The 18,493-nt window shown below is 42.5% G+C and overlaps 1 protein-coding gene across 1 annotated transcript in view; it reads right to left on the bottom strand.

Moving 5' to 3' along the window:
- The window catches only part of CSMD2 (CUB and Sushi multiple domains 2), a gene marked incomplete at both ends in the record, with an annotated part of 666,422 nt that overhangs the window by 61,552 nt on the left and 586,377 nt on the right, over positions 1-18,493 (bottom strand). Inside the window, 3 exon segments of the mRNA XM_082863599.1 lie at positions 8,173-8,361; positions 11,070-11,216; positions 13,619-13,807. Of these exon segments, the coding sequence (XP_082719725.1) occupies positions 8,173-8,361; positions 11,070-11,216; positions 13,619-13,807 (525 nt within the window).

The following is an 18,493-nucleotide window of genomic DNA, read 5'->3' as shown; positions in this document are numbered from 1 at the left end:
TGCCAACATATTCACCACGTCCTGGTTCCCCTACCCACGGGGATCAAATAGCAGTTTCTATAGTAACCCCTGGAGCACAGGAACCTGGTTTAGTATCACCATCTAAGACCCAACAGAGCAACCAATTTGGACCGGGAGGCACTTCTGCAGCAGGGCAATTTCCCTTGCGCCGATATCCTGTAAGAGGCCAGGGGACTCCGTTAGACTTGAGGCGTCCAATTCTAATTTCCCCTCAGGAGCCCCGGGTAACTTTGACAGTGGGGCACAAGTTGACTGACTTTCTAATAGATATGGGTGCCACATATTCTGTGGTAAACACCGAGGTGGCACAGAAAACTTCTCAGCCTATCCCGGTCAAGGGAGTTTCTGGAGAAGTACAAAACCGTTCATTCTTACAACCTCAGAATGCCAACTAGGGGACCTCACCCTACAGGGCCATGGGTCCCGAGCATATGTGGATCCCTCCTACCCCAAGTACCGGACCTTTTGGTTATGCATTTCATGGCCCAGTCTGCCTCAGACATCAGGAGCAAAATTCAGAAAGCAACTGCTGGTCCTCAGACTCCAATGAACGATTTGTTCCAATGGGCTTATTTGGTTTTCAATAATAGGGATACGGCCGAAAAGGCTGAATGTAAGTACCCAGAGAAATATGAAAAAGGCCCGAAAGATTGTAATGGCTTTGTCTGCTCAGAGACCAACAACGGGGAAACAAAGTCATCCTAGGAGAAACTTGCCGGTATCTTTGAGATGCAAATGTCCTATCTGGTCTTCTCAGGAACCCTTAACTCTGCCATCTTTTTAAAATGCAAATTATGAAAAAGAGGGTAAAGTAATTTAGAACCTGTTTTCCATAAATATTAGTAAAAAGGGTTTAGCCATCTAGACAGGTGAGGTTGATTGGTTCCATCTGCCAGAAACCCAATTTTAATCCAACCTCTTTTGTAAATTGATGGGTTTTACCTTGCTGTAACCGACGCAGGGCTGAAATTTTGAAATGAGAGCTATGATATCTCTCTGTTTGTGTGTCTGTATGTGTCTTTGTCTTTGGATAACATTGCTGCGGTTAATCTGTAAATGATCTCTATTTAATTGGCTTAAAGAAAAGTAAGTGCTTACAAACCAAACAATTCTAAATACAAGAGAAATTAAGATAAATGAGTTTTCAGGTTCACGTGAACTGGGAAATATTTAGTATTAAATTAATACCTGTTGTTAATGTTTGTTTGTTGATCTAATTAATATAGGCATGTCTTTAGAGCCATCAACATTAAGTATAATACTTTCACTGCACCTAGGTTTAATAGAAGTTAAATAAAATCTTGTTATACCTGTTGCAAATTTGTCAGCAAGAGAAATAACTTGATATGATGAAACTTTAAAGTAAATGGAAACGAGATAAGAGCTTTTAGGTAAACTCTATAAGAATAATTATGTTCTAAAAATCATCTAAAATACTCTCTCCAGATTTTGGTAACTATTACTTATCTCTTGGTTTTCACTAGAAATTAAGGTTTTTAAGAGTCGGGGATTCTAATTTAAATATATAGTTAAAGCTATTGAAAATAATAAAACATTTCAGTATGGTAGAATGTGTGCTTTCAGTTAAGAAGGTATGAGGAATGGAATTACATTTTACTGAGAAAGTTTTATACAAGGTCAGGATTAACTAAATTTAGATTGAAGTTAACTAAGTAAATGGATTCTGTTAAGTAAGCTAATACAAGACGAATTTGATCTCTCTCTCTGTTAGAAGTGATCCTTTTTGATAACATTGTATGAGTCTCTGTGCCCTTAGGTGATCCGTATTTGTTTTCTTTTAATCATTTTGTGACTTTGGTTAAATGAATAAGTATTGTTTCACAGTGACCTATGATCCTGTTGTTTTTTTTTGTTTTTGTTTTTGCAGTGCGCGGGCCTCTCACTGTTGTGGCCTCTCCCGTTGTGGAGCACAGGCTCCGGATGCACAGGCTTAGCAGCCATGGCTCACGGGCCCAGCCGCTCTGCGGCATGTGGGATCCTCCCGGACCGGGGCACGAACCCGCGTCCCCTGCATCGGCAGGCGGACTCTCAACCACTGCACCACCAGGGAAGCCCCCCTGTTGTGTTTTAAAACATTTTTGATATTTTTAACAAACTTCCCAAATATCAAAATCTGACTAAAGCCTTTTAGCCTCCAGCTGACTCCGGGATACTTTGAAACAGCATCTCTGAGACATCTCAGAGAGGAATGTCAAACTAAGTTTATTTGGTATGTTAAATTACTTCAAAAACATTGTCAAGTGATTGGAGATGAACCTTAGGTTACAGAATATTTAATATAGATATTCCAAAATTTATACAGAATCCTTAACAGCTAATATGATGTCCTGATATGTTATCAATTATAATTCTAGTTATTCTAAAATGTTATATGTCACAGAAATATCAGTTTCCTGCTATTTGCATTGTACTCAAATCTTTAACCATGCTATTTTAAGTTTTGTCCTGATGCTTTAACAAAATGAAGATTTTCAAGAAGACTCATAAAAAGGAACTTTTTGACAAATATAAGTTTCTGATAGCCTTCAGATAATATCACTGGATTGGGTGACAAATGACAAAACTAATGGAAAACGTGATAACTTCAACTGGATCAACAGGAATTAATCAATGAACTAGTAAATATGGGACTGAATGAACTGGTAAATATGATTTATAACTTTATGACTTTGGGAAATATACTGGCTTTAATCTTTGTTTTTCAGAAAAAAACCTTTTCTCTTATGCTATGACCTACAACAAGTTGATAAAGTATGCCTTTGTAAACAAAGATGAAACATTTATCTTTTTCTCTCTACCGGGTTGATCCTGCCAGTAGCATATGCTTTTCTCAAAGATTAAGCCATGCATGTCTAAGTATGCATGGCCAGTACAGTGAAACTGTGGATGGCTCATTAAATCAGTTATGGTTCCTTTGGTCACTCGTTATTGGAACTGGAATTACAACTAGTAATATATATATACTTATATATATCGTATACACTTATACGTATATCGTATATACTTATACGATTATACTAATCGTTTTAATTTGTTCTTTGTTTCCAAATTGTTTGTGCTTTGTGTGTCCCTGCTGCACTATGTCTTTGTCAGTGTTACTAGCTGCATTACTTATATCCTGTCTATTTCATAAGACTGTTGTCTCTTACAGTGCCTAGTGTGTAACCAGGCCCCCAGCAAAACTTCTCACATTTATAACATAAAATAGTTGTAATAGTGTGATTCTACGTATGGGAAGAAGCAACAAGGGAAAATGTCTCCTGATCATAATTAGACAGAGGATCCAGAGAATCTTTAATTATCAATAGGGCCTAATCCAAAAATTAGCACCTGGAGTGGCATATCAACAATTTTCGCCTGACCTGGGATGAGCCTCCCAGCACTGTGGGACAAAATTTGATCAAGACATGTCTTCCAAATATTGGTCAAATTCCCCTCCAACGTCAGCCGGTGAACCCTGAGGAAACTCAGGAAGGAGAAGAATACCTGCCATCTAGCAGGCATCAGACTGCAGCCATTTCCTATGGTGAGCCGTGAAGAAACTCAGAATGTGAAAACACAGGATACAGACCCCAGATGGCTGTGGTACACATCAAAGGAATGATTTCAGTGAGCCCAGACACTTGCATCTTCTCATACATAGAAAAACGCTAAATTTTTTAACTTGAGATGTGGCCTCCCAGGCTTGAAGACCTCAAAATTCCCGATAACTCTCAACTTGCTAGCTTGTGAATATTTTTTAAGTCTACAGGTGTAAAGCAGACACTTCCAAAGAGGAACAAAAGAAGACAAATCTCATCATTTGGATCACTGGCACCAACAGCGGACACTCCCAGAAAGATCCATCTGACTGAGCAGTTAGAATGGTGGTCACCCCTTTCCCACAAGATTGTGGAATGCACATTCACAGTGGGGAACTGTAACAGGGAAGAGCCAATTTTGACTCCATGTTGGATCTGTTTCTTGGACTTCAGCCTTTATAATCATACATCATGGCCTGCCTCAGGGAACCCTGCCCACCTGTGAATGGCTGCAAGAAAGAAGAAATTAACACGTCCCCTCCCCGAGGCTGGCCATTCCAGGAGATGTTTTGCAAGACTGATGGCCCTTTTTACTTTACTTCCCTCTCTGATTCTATAAAAGGAACTGGCATCCAGACCCCATAAGATGGTTTTTTGGAGACCCTGGTCCAACATCTTCTCAGGCTGCCAAACTTCCGAATAAAGTCGTATTGTTGCCTCAGCACCTCGTCTCCTGATTTATTGGCCTGTCGTGCAGCAAGCAGAGTGAGCTTGGACTTGCTAACAGGGAAACCAACTCATTTTAATTAAACAACTTTCTCTGCACGAATAAGAACCGGCCGTTCCGTGATCTGAGCACCCACAGTGCTCGGGAGGGAGAATCCGAGACATGAAGAGGAGCTGAAACAACTCTAGGGTAGAAACCTAGAGGCATTAAGATCGTAAGCAGCACATTGGCCCACCACACAATTTCACCAGGAACTTTTATCCTCAACAAATTCAACTTTAAGGTGGGAAATACAGTCTCTCAAACAGAAAAAACGAGGGGCATCAGAAAGCCAAACTCCAGCTAACACCCCAGCCAGATTCATGTCTTATACTTGCAAGTACCTAATTAATTGGGGAAATTATATCAAACGAGATCTCAACCTAAAATGGCCAATACAGGGCTCTTTTATTGCGTATGCCATTAAGTTAAAAAAAAGCCGGCTTGATAAAACATCTTTTCAGAATTCTGACCTTAGAAAAACAAAAGCTCGGGGCTTCCCTGGTGGCGCAGTGGTTGAGAGTCCGCCTGCCGATGCAGGGGGCACGGGTTCGTGCCCCGGTCCGGGAAGATCCCACATGCTGCGGAGCGGCTGGGCCCGTGAGCCATGGCCACTGAGCCTGCGCGTCCGGAGCCTGTGCTCCGCAACAGAAGAGGTCACAACAGTGAGAGGCCCGTGTACCGAAAAAAACAAAAACAAACCCCCCCCCAAAACCCAAAAGCTCTTCTAGGGGGAACTTGCATTTCTCTTCCTGTGTCTTTGAGGTGTAAATCTTCTACCTGATCTTCTTAGGTGTTTTGTGTGTGTGTGTGTGTTTTCAAAACTTGGTCTCTGCCATCTGAGAGCTGCACATATGATACACATCTGGCAATCAAGCAGACTGGGATTCTGAGCCGTCTTCTGTCTGACCGCGCCGACTCTCGGCGGCTTTTGCCGTCTTCACCTTTGTTGCATCAGCCTGTACAGCGAAGACCTTTACTTCCTTAGACTGTTTTGGGCAGTAAACTCTCTAGCTCTTGTGAAGGCTGCGTCCTCCACACTTTCTTATGGGGATGCCTCTTGCGTCTTACTGATTTGAGTCCGCTATTTACATATATCTCATTAATGGCCAGATTATGGATCCTTTAAATTGGAGGAACTTCTAAACTGATCAGTGTTTAGAGAACTTTCATTATGAAGCGCTGTTTTATTGGTACCTTTGGGGGTGGGGGAAACAAATTAGAAGGTGGAAAAATATATAATGGTTAACCTAAGAACTCCTTTAATTTAAAACAGACAAACAAAAACTGGTCTGGGAAGCCTTATTTCTGGTCTCTGATTCCCCTCAATGGGTCTAACAGATGCTAATAAAAACATTAGAATAACTGAGAGGATACCTTCCGGGCTTAATTCTGCCAAATAAAACATAATTCTCAAGTTTTAGGCTGTGCACTTTTTTTCAGTCGACAAAATGAAAAGTAAATGAAATTTCCCGGAATATAGACCAAAAAGACAGAGACTGAAAATGAGAGAGAAAAGGACTGGAAACACAGGGAATCAGCCCAGGAGGTCCAGCAGGTCTGGGCTGCAGGAAAAGAGAACAGAGAAAGTGGAGGGGATGGAATGATCATAGATGGGAGTTTCCCAGAGCTGGAGGGAGACAGTGTTCAGATTGAAAGGTGTCAAAGGCAGCTCATCTCACTGCCCCTCCCTGGCCCTTCTCTCTTGGATAACTGAGAGGACAGAAGGTAACCTCTTAGCCTGAGAGACTACCAGGCTGTCTAGTGATCTCCATCACACACCACAGTCCCCCAAACCCAGAGGGACACCTCCCGTGGGTAGGAGAGGAGGGGGGAGAATCACAAAGTACCTGAAAGCTTGTGGTGGAATGAGGCCTCTGAGGGAGAGAATGCGTAGTGAGAGAACGGGCAGGGGAAGGAGAGAGAAAGCATTAGGATGCATAGACTCTCCAATGTGCTGTGTTTGTCAGTGGAGAAGCATGGTTTGGAAAGCAGCAGCAGGGAAAGGGAAGCATGCCAGGCCTTTTGCCCTGGGTTCTGTGGGAAATAGGAGATGAGCCCCCTCCCCTGAAAGGGCCACAGCATCTGTGTTCTCAGATGAGAGCCACAGTCTCCGTGGAGGAAGGAAGTGAAGAGAGCCTTCTGGGCGGTGACTGAGGGTGTATACTTGTTGGCCATGGAACCAGGATTCCAGAGAGCACGGAGGGAATGGCAGAGAAGGAGGGCATCGGAGAGGAACTGGGGCTGGGGCTGGGGATGGAGAGAAGCAGCACAGAGCAGTATGGGGATGAGTGGACAGAGCTTGGTTTTGGGAAGTGACAAAAGATGGAGGTGAGAGGCCTGGTTGCTTCCAACTAGAACTTTGGGAAAAAAACTTGTCTGTATGGATACAGTTAGAAAAATGGAAACTGAAGCCAAAAGACGTTTGCCACTTGTGGACAATCAGTTCTCTGTGAACGTTGCTTAAAGCATTAACGAGAACATCAGTGATGCACTGCTTCTGTTCTTTGAGAAAGCTCAGGCACAGGCCCGAGAAGGTTGTGAGGGTCAGAGATGACAGACGTCATTAAAAAAGTACGTCACCATGCTGGGAACCAAAACACAAGAACCTCAACCTTAAGTGATTTCTTGTTTTTGTCTATATAATTGGTAAATTTTTTCTTTCTTTTTTAAAATGCAGTATATAATGTTGAGAATCTGGGAGGAAAGACAACAAGCTGCTGGTGGAGGTATAAGTGAAGACAAACTTTTTGGATGGCAACGAGTGTCAAAAGCTGTAGACTTTGTATACGTATGATTCAATAATCTCATTTCTGGGAATTTATTTTAAGGAAGTAAATATGGATGATCCAAAGACGGAATTATAAGGATTTTAACAGCAGCATTGTTTATAGTAGCAAAAAATACAGAAAGTCAAATGACCAACAGTAGGATGATACTTGAATAAATGACAGTTTTTCTATAATGCTGCACAACCATTGCAAATATTGATGACTAAGTGTATTTAATCACGTGATAGACGCTAACAAAATATGAAGAGATTTGTACACCAATAATGCCATTTTTATAAACAATATATGAACGACCAAAGGAAATGTTAACAGCAGTGATTTCAGTTGATGGGGTTATAGGTCATTTTCACTTTTTCTTTGGCATTATCTATAGTTTTTTTTTTCTTCTTCAGATTTCTAGTCTGAATGTATATTACTTTAAGGAAAATAAAATCCCATAAATGATCAAAAGCAATGCATGCAAACTTCCTGGTATATATCACGTACTTGATCACTGATGACTGCGTAGGTGATGGTCACTGTTCACCCTGCTTCCCTCTGCCCCTCGTCTCCTCCCACCGGACCTGGTACTTCTGCGAGCCCCAATTGCTTTGCATATTTTGTGATCTCTCTCAGTGTCTGTGGTTTTGCAAACGCTTTTGCTGTTGCCTAGAATGTTTTCCTTGCCAATGCCTGGCCCCCAACTTTCCTTGTTCTATGAGCCCAAGCAACCCCTCTTCTGGAAGCCCCCTAGCTGTACAGGAGCAGGTAGGTCCCCTCTTAACCTTGGGCTCCCACAGTACTGTTTGCGCTCCTGATACAGCACCTCCTTCCTCTGTCACTTGGCATTTTTGTGGCTACATAGCCATCTCCCTCCCTTCCCTGAAAACACTGACACTGTGTTTTACACATCTGTACATCCCCAGGGCTTCAGATATTACGGATCCTCAGTATATGTTTGCTGAAAGAATGAATTAATTATCTAGGAGGAAGCCCACATTTGGAAGTGATTGGTCCTGGGACAAGCCCAAGTTGCAGGTAGGACCCAAGCCACCTGTCACCTCTTTCTCACCTTGACAGAGAGGAATGGCCTCGCTCCACAGGTGGTAGCCCTGGGGGTGCCGGGTGCAAATGGCCATGCTGTGTCCCACCAACCGGTAGCCGGCGTTGCAGCCAAAGTGGATGGAGCCTCCAGGCTGGGTGGTGGTCTGGCCCAGAAGGAAGCCATGGAGCGGAGCCCTGGGCAGGCTGCAGTAGGGAGCTGGATAACGAGATGAGGGTCAGGGGACCACACACAGCGGGAAGACAGAGGTGGTCCTTCATGCAGGCCCCGCCCCCTTGCTTCTCCCTCTCTGTCCCTATCTTCAGCACTGCCAGGTCCACTGCTAGTGAGGAGGTTGATACTGAAAAGCAGCCAGTTTAGGAAAGCCAAAGAAAAGGAAAGGAAAGAAAGGAAAGGAAAGGAAAGGAAAAGAGAAGGGAAGGATAAGAAAGGAAAAACAGGAAAGGAAAGAGAAGAAAACAAGAAAAAAACAGCTCCATGAAGCACTGGGTCCCCTTTGCACCTGGAGGCAGCACTAGTTGTGCAGCTGAGTTCAGGCTCTCGAATCCCACCATATCCCAAAGGGACACAGAAAATAGAACCCAATGGGGTTGGTTCCAGAAGGGTGTGACCGCAGGGGTGAGGCCTCTGGAGTCAGGGCTGTGCTCAAGTCCCATTTCCCACCTTTCCACAGTTCTGTGACTTGGGACAAATCACTGAGGCGCTTTCAGGTCCATTTTCCTCACCTGTGTATTGCGATTGGCAATGCCTCCCTCATAGGTTTTGGGACAATTTAAATGGGATCGTGTCTGTAAAACCCCCAGCCCAGTGCAGGGCACTCAGTGCTCAGTAAATGGTCCCTGTCCTGCTTTCTGCTGTGTGTGGAGGATGGGGGGAGAGAGAGCTGTGGCAACCCAGGGCATCAAACCCACAGTCCTAATTCCCCCTCGACATCTGGCTTCAACTTATTTCATTCATTTATTCAACAGACAGATAGCGAGTGTCTATTATAAGCCAGGTGCTGTTCTAAGTGCTGGGGATACAACAGTGAAGAGAACAGACAAAAACCCCAGCCTTAGAGAACTTGGCAATAAAAACCTCTGCCAGGGATGCTCGGGGAAAGTTCTGTGAGGCCGGGAAAGAGGGATGACCAAAGGAGCACAGAGAGCAAGCCTGTTCATCTGCTCTAAGAGTCCCTGGCATGGGATCAAGGTAGGATGAAGATGACAGGACCCTTCCTGCATCCTCCCCACAGTATGGTCCTCTGGCCTCTTACGTGATCACATCCCTCTGCTGGTGAAATGGATGTGTTAAACACCTCCTTTCCAAGCCAGAAAGGCTTCCTTACTTCTGCTTTGCCACCTGTGTCCTGTTTATGTGGTATCTACAAGTCTACCTCGGTCAAGAACAAGAATCTCAGTTATAAAATATACTTAGTCACAGTGATAGAGGCATGTGCAAAGTATATGACTCTACTGTATTTCCATTAAGGACTCATTGTTTCACCATGTAATTAATTCACTTCCTATATGGCGTATGTATTGTAATTATAACTGACTCATTACCCACAAATAGGTGATTAATCTTTAAAAACATCAAGGGAAGCACAACTCCTTAATGGCTTTTAGTTCAGAGTTTAGCAACTAGCATAGTGAAATGCTCCTAAATTGCTTTATTTCTCTTTTGTGTTAGTAGCTTCTAGGAACTCAGCCTGAACCTCCCTGACAGATGGCTTAAGGTCTCTTTTCCATCATGAGGAAACCGAGGCCTGAAGAGGTTGAGTGACAGAGCCGACTGCCGACCCTGGGGGGCGTGAAGGTACCCTCCTTCTTGTGTGCGTGGGGGAAAGGAATTTGGGGTCCACTTTGCAGAGGAAATGGACGCTGAGATAGTAAAGCTCCTTCTCCTCCCAGGCTCCCCTCAGCTTCATCTGGCTGGTCCCCCCCACCCCCAAAGCCATACCTAAGAGTTTCTTAAGACTTCGATAGCCCACTAAGTTTGGGTTGGCCTTCCAAGTCGGCAGCCCATGAGAAGAGATGGATTGAGACAAGGGGCAACTCAGGCTATAATATGTATATCTGACATCCTTCTAAGCAATATTCTTTGAAAATTTATTCAACGTTTGTTTGGAACTCAGGCTAAATGCAGCCAGGGGGAAGAGTGCTGCAGGGGGACTGGTGCCTGGTGGAACTCGCCATGGTCTTAAGTAATTCATTTCTGCTCCCAAGCTCACAGAGCCAGCCAGCAGTTCAACGGACCCACTGCCCTGCAAAATGCTTGCCCTGCAAGCAGCTTTTCAAATTTTCTTTCCAGCGACAGACAGTAATCCCTGTGATGGGAGTTCAGATAACGTTGATTTTCTCCATCTCATTTTATTTCCAAGGATATTTTTGTGCTCCTTGTAGATGGCTGGCTGTTCAGCTATCCGGTTGGATTGGCCCTCGATCTGACACTGCCTATGAGATATGGCTTGCAGAGCAGAAGAGAGGCTCCTGGACTTGGAATATAACCCATCGTTTGCTGCTTGTCTAATATTTGCCAGTTGGGGACCCACATCTTAGGGTTTTTTGGTTTAAAGGACCTTCTATTAACATTTCAACAGTGTTAGGGACGGGACCACCTATAGGCCTTATCAGGTCATATACAATAAACTTATCCAAAAGACACAGGCTGGCAGCATGAGCAGAAAGAGGGAAGAGCTTAAAAGTGGGGAGAGGTATAGAAAAAGGGGAGGTGGGAAAATGTCAAGGACACTGTGCAGCTAGAGGTGAGAGTGCCTACGAGGAGGAGAAAGGCTGCCAGTCCCCAGGCGCGTGGAGGAGCTCGGCCAGGCACGAGGACATGGCCCATGGCTTATTCTTCTGGGTGAGAAATGTAAGGGGCTCGGGGGTTGTGGCCCTTCTCATGAGTCTTTATGTTTTACTCACCTGCATACCGAATTTTAAAGCCCTTCCGATTGTAGGCATGGTCAGACGACCAGCGCAGGTACACAGAGTTGCTTGAGCTGGTGACAATCAGGGGAGCTGAGTAGTTCCCACTGAGGGCTTTCAGCAGAGGACTTTGTCCTGAGGGACCTGGGAGGAGAGTGTGGACACAGGATTACAGACTATCACAGCTATCAGAGATACTAGATGTGATACCTTTAATGTAACCACCTCCGATTTTCCCCTCCTCAAGTGAAGACGTGAAGATTTGGGATGGTAACTCAGCACCATCACTGGTCCATCTGCTCCTCTCTCAGTATCCACAGGCTTTGCTCTAGGTGCTCTCCCCTCCTGAGCCCTAAAGCAGGGATCCAAGAAGTCCCTGACAACACATAGCCGTTGGCAGGTGAGATGACATCTATTTGCCATCCTGGGACTTGCCCACAGTCAAGCAGCGGGTTAAAAGAGCTGGTTTTCAACCTGGGAACATTTTCTATCTCACCATCCTACTTGTGCATACTAAAAACAGTTCAGTCCCTGCCACATAGAAAACATATTTATGAATGAATAGATAGCAATAAAGCTAGAGGAAAACACGATCATGTCTCAATGTCATAAATAACATAGCTCCCCAATGGTCCCTTCCAAGGCTCTTCCAGAAAGGCCTCCCTGTTCTTTCTCTCCTCCTTAGATGCCTGGAAGTGCATCCCAAGGGTGCTGATTCAAGGGAGGCAGAGTACAAAGCTAGATAATCCAAAACACAGGATTTATTTTCCTGGAAAGAGCCCTGAGTGATGGTTCTCATATGCTGCTGAGACAGCTCTTGGGAGCTTGGCAGAAGTAATAGACCACATTAAACAAAGGAGAGCCATCAGAACTGCTGTGACAAACTATGAAGGAAGGGGTCAAATGGCTCAGAGGAATGGCATGCTGGGATAGGTCTGCTGTATTAGAGCAGAACACCCACCAGCTGACCGTGACCTTCGGGAGGATCTGGGGGACACACCAGTTCCTAAAGCAATAAGGAATGCACTGCTGAGGGGGTGAGGACGAACATCAACAACCTGAGAACTGGCTGTCCTCTGTAGGCGGAAACTGATGGGAGGAGAGGCTGTCACCAAGCTGGGCTTCCTAGTATTGATGGGGAGGAAAGGAGCCTAAATACAGAGGCCAGGCAGAAGCACTGGTTGGCATAATTACTCAAATGGGCAGCAAGGTTGGGATGGCAGCCAGGAGGGCCTGACCTGCAGGACCTATGGAGATGGCTGACACAACATGATATTCCTAAGGGCAAGATAGATGGGCGGCCAAAAAAAATGAACATATGAAGAAAACAGATCATGAATATATAACCAAAAGGGTGTAGAAAGTTCCAATCCCTGGAGTAATTTGGAGACTTGAGCCAGGTTTTGTTTCTTACTCCAGAATACTTTGGCTGAAGGAGGGGCTGGGTCCTTACGAAAAAGGACCCTGCAAAATAACAACAGTTGGATACAGTAGTAATTCCCGAGTCCTTATCCCAAAAGACCCACCACTATTAATTCAGGTAACTGAACATTGGGGAAAAGGGAATGCCTGGATATTTGAAAGACTTTTGTATACAGAGTGTGTGAATTGATGCTGATACCTGGGACCCAAAGCACTATTATGGCTCCTTTGTTACAACAGGGTTATATGAGGGATGGGATTGGTAAGAAATGGAGTCTTGTCCCCAAAGCTTAACCCAGTAGTAGCCTCAACTGCAGTAGCTATGCCAGATGTAGTATATTCATTAGAGTAGATTATCATAGCTTTGGTTATATGAAATGCAGTTATTGATCTAGCAATGCATTCTTTTCTATACCCACCAGAAAGGAGGATTGTAAGCAATTTGCATTTACATGAGAGAGACAACAGTATACATCCACGGTCTTGCTCCAGAGCTATGTTAATTCTCCTGCTCTGTCATAATGTAGTATGAAGAGATGTGGACCATCTGGACATCCTGCAGAATACAGCTTATTGATTTACTATATTGATGACATTGTATTAATTGGATCTGATGTGCCAGAAGGGACAATTAGTGTAGATGCCTTTGCAAGACACACGCTCCAAAGGGTAAGAGGAAGCCTACAAAGAGTCAGGTGAATTTTTTAGGGTCCTGTGGTCTGGGGCATGCTGAGACATATCCTCCAAATTAAAGGGCAGGTTATTGCACCTTCCCCCTCCTACCAAAGAGAAAAGCATAGTGTTTGGTAGACCTCTTTGGGTTTTGGAAGCAGCATACTCTTCACTTGGAAATACTGTTATGACCCGTTTATTGGTTGACATTCAAGGGGCTAGCTTTGAGTGGTGGCTAGATTAAAGAAAGGGTGCTGTAGCAGGTCTAGGCTGTAACATGAGCAGGGCTGCTCATACAACTCATCAGCTTCCATGGTACTGGAGTTTCTGTGGTAAGGAAAGACCTTGTGTGGAAATCTGGAAAGTCCTAATTGGGAGGTTGCATCATAGACTCCTGGGGTTTTGAAGCCAGTCTGTGCTATCTTTAGCAGGGCACAATTTGATTTACTTACCATCAAAGATCTCAAACTCATCATACTGCTTCTCACTGAGAAAGTACTCCACTGTGAGAGTGATGTTATATTCGGGCTCCACTCTCACCAGCCAAGAGCAGGTCTGGAACTGGGGATAGCTTCCCGGGTAGCTCTGACTCAGGATCACACCTGTGGAGTCTGTCAGAAGCTCATTCGTTGGGCAGTGCACTTGGAGAAAGAAAGAGAAATACCAGGTACATGGGATGGAGATGGAACGAGTGCCAACACATTGGCTTTTCCCTGGTGAAGAAGACAACCATTGGAAAACCAGATGGCATCTGAGCACATTCAAGCAAGACTCCAATACCCATCATTTTACTGATCCATGGCATGAGTTGGTCTCAGATTCTGTGTCAACGTTACTATATTGCTGAGACTCAGGCTTGGTCAGTTGGTTGGAATCATTTCTTAGCTCAGATATGGGCTTTGGAGCAGGTGGGGATGATACGTACATACAGATAACTGTAAGGCATCCTCAAATCCAAGAGCTAAATGAGTGATTTGTACAAGGAGAGTATAGGGCAGAGGTAAGCCCATGGGATTTTGAGTCAAACACACCTGGATTTATAGTCCACCTCTGTCACTTACTACCTGTGTGGTCTTGAACAAATTATTTCCTTTCTGTGCAATAGCTTCACCATCTCCAACCCAAAATGATAACACCTACCTTACAGGGCTGTTGTATTACACAAAATGTTATATAATTATATATTATTTTAAGGTCTCTTTTTCCTTAAAATAATCTTTTAAGGAAAGATTATTTTAATCTTTAATATTTTAAAGATTAAAGATTATTCTTTAATCTTTAAAGATTAAAAGATTAAAGAATCTTTAATCTTTAAAGATTAAAAGATTAAAGATTCTTTAATCTTTAAAGATTATTTTAATCTTAATAAAGATTATTTTATTATAATATATAATCTTAATAAGATTAAGATTATATATTATAATATATTACCATATTATACTAAATAATATATGTATGGCATGCCTCCATAAATTATAGAGATGATGATGACAATTACACCAGGAACAGAAGGAAACAGCAGAGCATGACTGTGACCTGATTAGTAGTACTAAGATATCTAGAAAGAAATTGAAGATGAAACAAATAAATGGAAAGATATTCTGTGTTCATGGGCTGGAAGAATTACTATTATTAAAATGTCCATACTACCTAAAGCAATCTACAGATTCAATGCAATCCTTATCAAAATACCCATGGCATTTTTCACAGAACTAGAACAAATAACTTCAAAATTTGTATGGAAGCACAAAAGACCCTGAATAGCCAAAGCAATCTTGAGAAAGAACAACAAAGCTGGAGTTATCATGCTTCCTGACTTCAAACTATACTACAAAGCTACAGTAATCAAAACAGTATAGTACTGGCACAAAAAGTGACACATAGATCAATGGAACAGAATAGAGAAAAATAAGTCCACACATATATGGGCAATTAATCTATCCTAAAAGAGGCAAGAATACACAATGGGGAAAAGACAGTCTCTTCAAGGAGTAGTATTGGGAAAACTGGACAGCTACATGTAAAAGAATAAAACTAGACCATTTTCCCACATCATATACAAAAATAAACTCAAACTGGATTAAAGACTTAAATCTAAGACCTGAAACCATAAAACTCCTAGAAGAAAACATAGGTAGTATACACTTTGAAATCAGTCTTAGCAATATGTTTTTGGATCTGTCTCCTCAGGCAAGGGCAACAAAAGCAAAAATAAGCAAATGGGACCATATCAAACTAAAAAGTTTTGGCACAGCAAAGGAAACCATCAACAAAAATGAAAGGGCAGGCATTTCCTCTTGGTTAGTAAGCTGAAAGTCTTTAACATTTGGAGATGATTCCTGGTGACTTTGCCTGAGCTCCCAGAGCCGTGTGGCTGACAGGGTCTTGGTGCTCTGGCCCAGTGTCAGGCCTGATTCTCTGAGGTGGCAGAGCCGAGTTCAGGACATTGGACCACCAGAGACCTCGTGGCCCCATGTAATATCAATCAGTGGGAGCTCTCCCAGAGATCTCCATCTCAATGCTAAGACCCAGATCCCCCCAACAGCCAGCAAGCTCCAGTGTTGGATGCCCCATGCCAAGCAACTAACAAGACAGGAACACAAACCCACCCATTAGCACACAGGCTGCCTAAAGTCATACTAAGTTCACAGACATGCCAAAACACACCACCAGACGCGGCCCTGCCCATGAGAAAGAAAAGATCCAACCCCACCCACCAGAAGACAGGCAGCAGTCCCCTCCACCAGGAAGCCTACACAAGCCACTGAACCAAACTCACCCACTGGGGGCACACACCAAAAACAACAGGAACTACGAACCTGCAGCCTGTGAAAAGGAGACCCCAAACACAGTAAGTTAAACAAAATGAGAAGACAGAGAAACATGCAGCAGATGAAGGAGCAAGGTAAAAACCCACCAGACCAAACAAATGAAGAGGAAATAGGCATTCTGCCTGAGAAAGAATTCAGAATAATGATAGTAAAGATATCCAAAATCTTGGAAATAGAATGGAGAAAATACAAGAAATGTTTAACAAGGACCTAGAAGAACTAAAGAGCAAACAAACAATGATGAACAACACAATAAATGAACTTAAAAATTCTCTAGAAGGGATAAATAGCAGAATAACTGAGGCAGAAGAATGGATTAGTGACCTGGAAGATAAAATAGTGGAAATAACTGCTGCAGAGCAGAATAAAGAAAAAAGAATGAAAAGAATTTAGGACAGTCTCAGAGACCTCTGGGACAACATTAAATGCACCAACATTCGAATTATAGGGGTTGCAGAAGAAGAAGAGAAAGAGAAAGGGTCTGAGAAAATATTTTAAGTGATTATAGTTGAAAACTCCCCTAATATGGGAAAGGAAGTAGTCAATCAAGTCCAGGAAGTGCAGAGAGTCCCATACAGGATAAATCCAAGGAGAAACACGCCAAGACGCATATTAATCAAGCTATCAAAAATTAAATACAAGGAAAAAATATTAAAAGCAGCAAGGGAAAAGCAACAAATAACACACAAGGGAATCCCCATAAGGTTAACAGCTAATCTTTCAGCAGAAACTCTGCAAGCCAGAAGGGAATGGCAGGACATATTTAAAGTGATGAAAGGGAAAAACCTACAACCAAGATTACTCCACCCAGCAAGGATCTCATTCAGATTTGATGGAGAAATTAAAACCCTTACAGACAAGCAACAGTTAAGAGAATTCAGCACCACCAAACCAGCTTTACAACAAATGCTAAAGGAACTTCTCTAGGCAGGAAACACAAGAGAAGAAAAAGACCTACAAAAACAAACCCAAAACAATTATGAAAATGGTAATAGGAACATATATATCGATAATTACCTTAAATGTAAATGTATTAAGTGATCCAACCAAAAGACACAGACTGGCTGAATGGATACAAAAACAAGACCCATATATATGTTGTCTACAAGAAACCCACTTCAGACCTAGGGACACACACAGACTGAAAGTGAGGGGATGGAAAAAGATATTCCACATATGGAAATCAAAAGAAAGTTGGAGTAGCAATTCTCATATCAGACAAAATAGACTTTAAAATAAAGACTATTACAAGAGACAAAGAAGGACACAACATAATGATCAAGGGATCAATCCAAGAAGAAGATAAAATGATTGTAAATATTTATGCACCCAACGTAGGAGCACCTCAATACATAAAGCGTTTAAATATTAACAGCCATAAAAGGGGAAATCGACAGTAACACAATAATAGTAGGGGACTTTAACACCCCACTTTCACCAATGGACAGATCATCCAAATTGTAAATAAATAAGGAAACACCAGCTTTAAATGACCCATTAAACAAGATGGCCTTAATTGATATTTATAAGACATTCCATCCAAAAGTAACAGAATACACTTTCTTCTCAAGTGCTTATGGAATATTCTCCAGGATAGATCATATCTTGAGTCACAAATCAAGGCTTGGCAAATTTAAGAAAATTGAAATTGTATCAAGTATCTTTTCCAACCACAAATCTATGAGATTAGATATCAATTATAGGAAAAAACTGTAAAAAGTGCAAACACATGGAGACTAAACAATATGCTACTAAACAACCAAGAGATCACTGAAGAAATCAAAAAATACCTAGAAACAAATGACAATGAAAACACGACGATCTAAAACCTATGGGATGCAGCAAAAGCAGTTCTAAGAGGGAAGTTTTCAGCAATAGAATCCTACCACAAGAAACAAGAAACATCTCAAATAAACGACCTAACCTTACACCTAAAGCAATTAGAGAAAGAAGAACAAAAATCCCCCAAAGTTAGCAGAAGGAAAGAAATCATAAACATCAGAACAGAAATAAATGAAAAACAAATGAAGGAAATGATCGCAAAGATCAATAAAACTAAAAGCTGGTTCTTTGAGAAGATAAACAAAATTGATAGACCATTAGCCAGACTCATCAAGAAAAAAAGGGAGAAGACTCAAATCAACAGAACTAGAAATGCAAAAGGAGAAGTAACAACTGACACTGCAGAAATACAAAGGATCATGAGAGATTACTACCAGCAACTATATGCCAATAAAATGGACAACCTGGAAGAAATGGACAATTCTTAGAAAAGCACAACCATCCGAGACTGAACCAGGAAGAAATAGAAAATATGAACAGACCAGTCACAAGCACTGAAATTGAGACTGTGATTAAAAATCTTCCAATGAAAAAAAGCCCAGAACCAGATGGGTTCACAGGCGAATCCTATCAAACATTTAGTGAAGAGCTAACACCTATCTTCTCAAAGTCTTCCAAAACATAGCAGAGGGAGGAACACTCCCAAACTCATTC

This window comes from Leucopleurus acutus (assembly GCF_964270905.1).
Source record: "Leucopleurus acutus genome assembly, chromosome: 2".
NCBI classification, from domain to species: Eukaryota; Metazoa; Chordata; class Mammalia; order Artiodactyla; family Delphinidae; genus Leucopleurus; species Leucopleurus acutus.
Note: the sequence above shows the minus strand (reverse complement) of the source record. Positions and strands in the feature narration are given on the sequence as shown.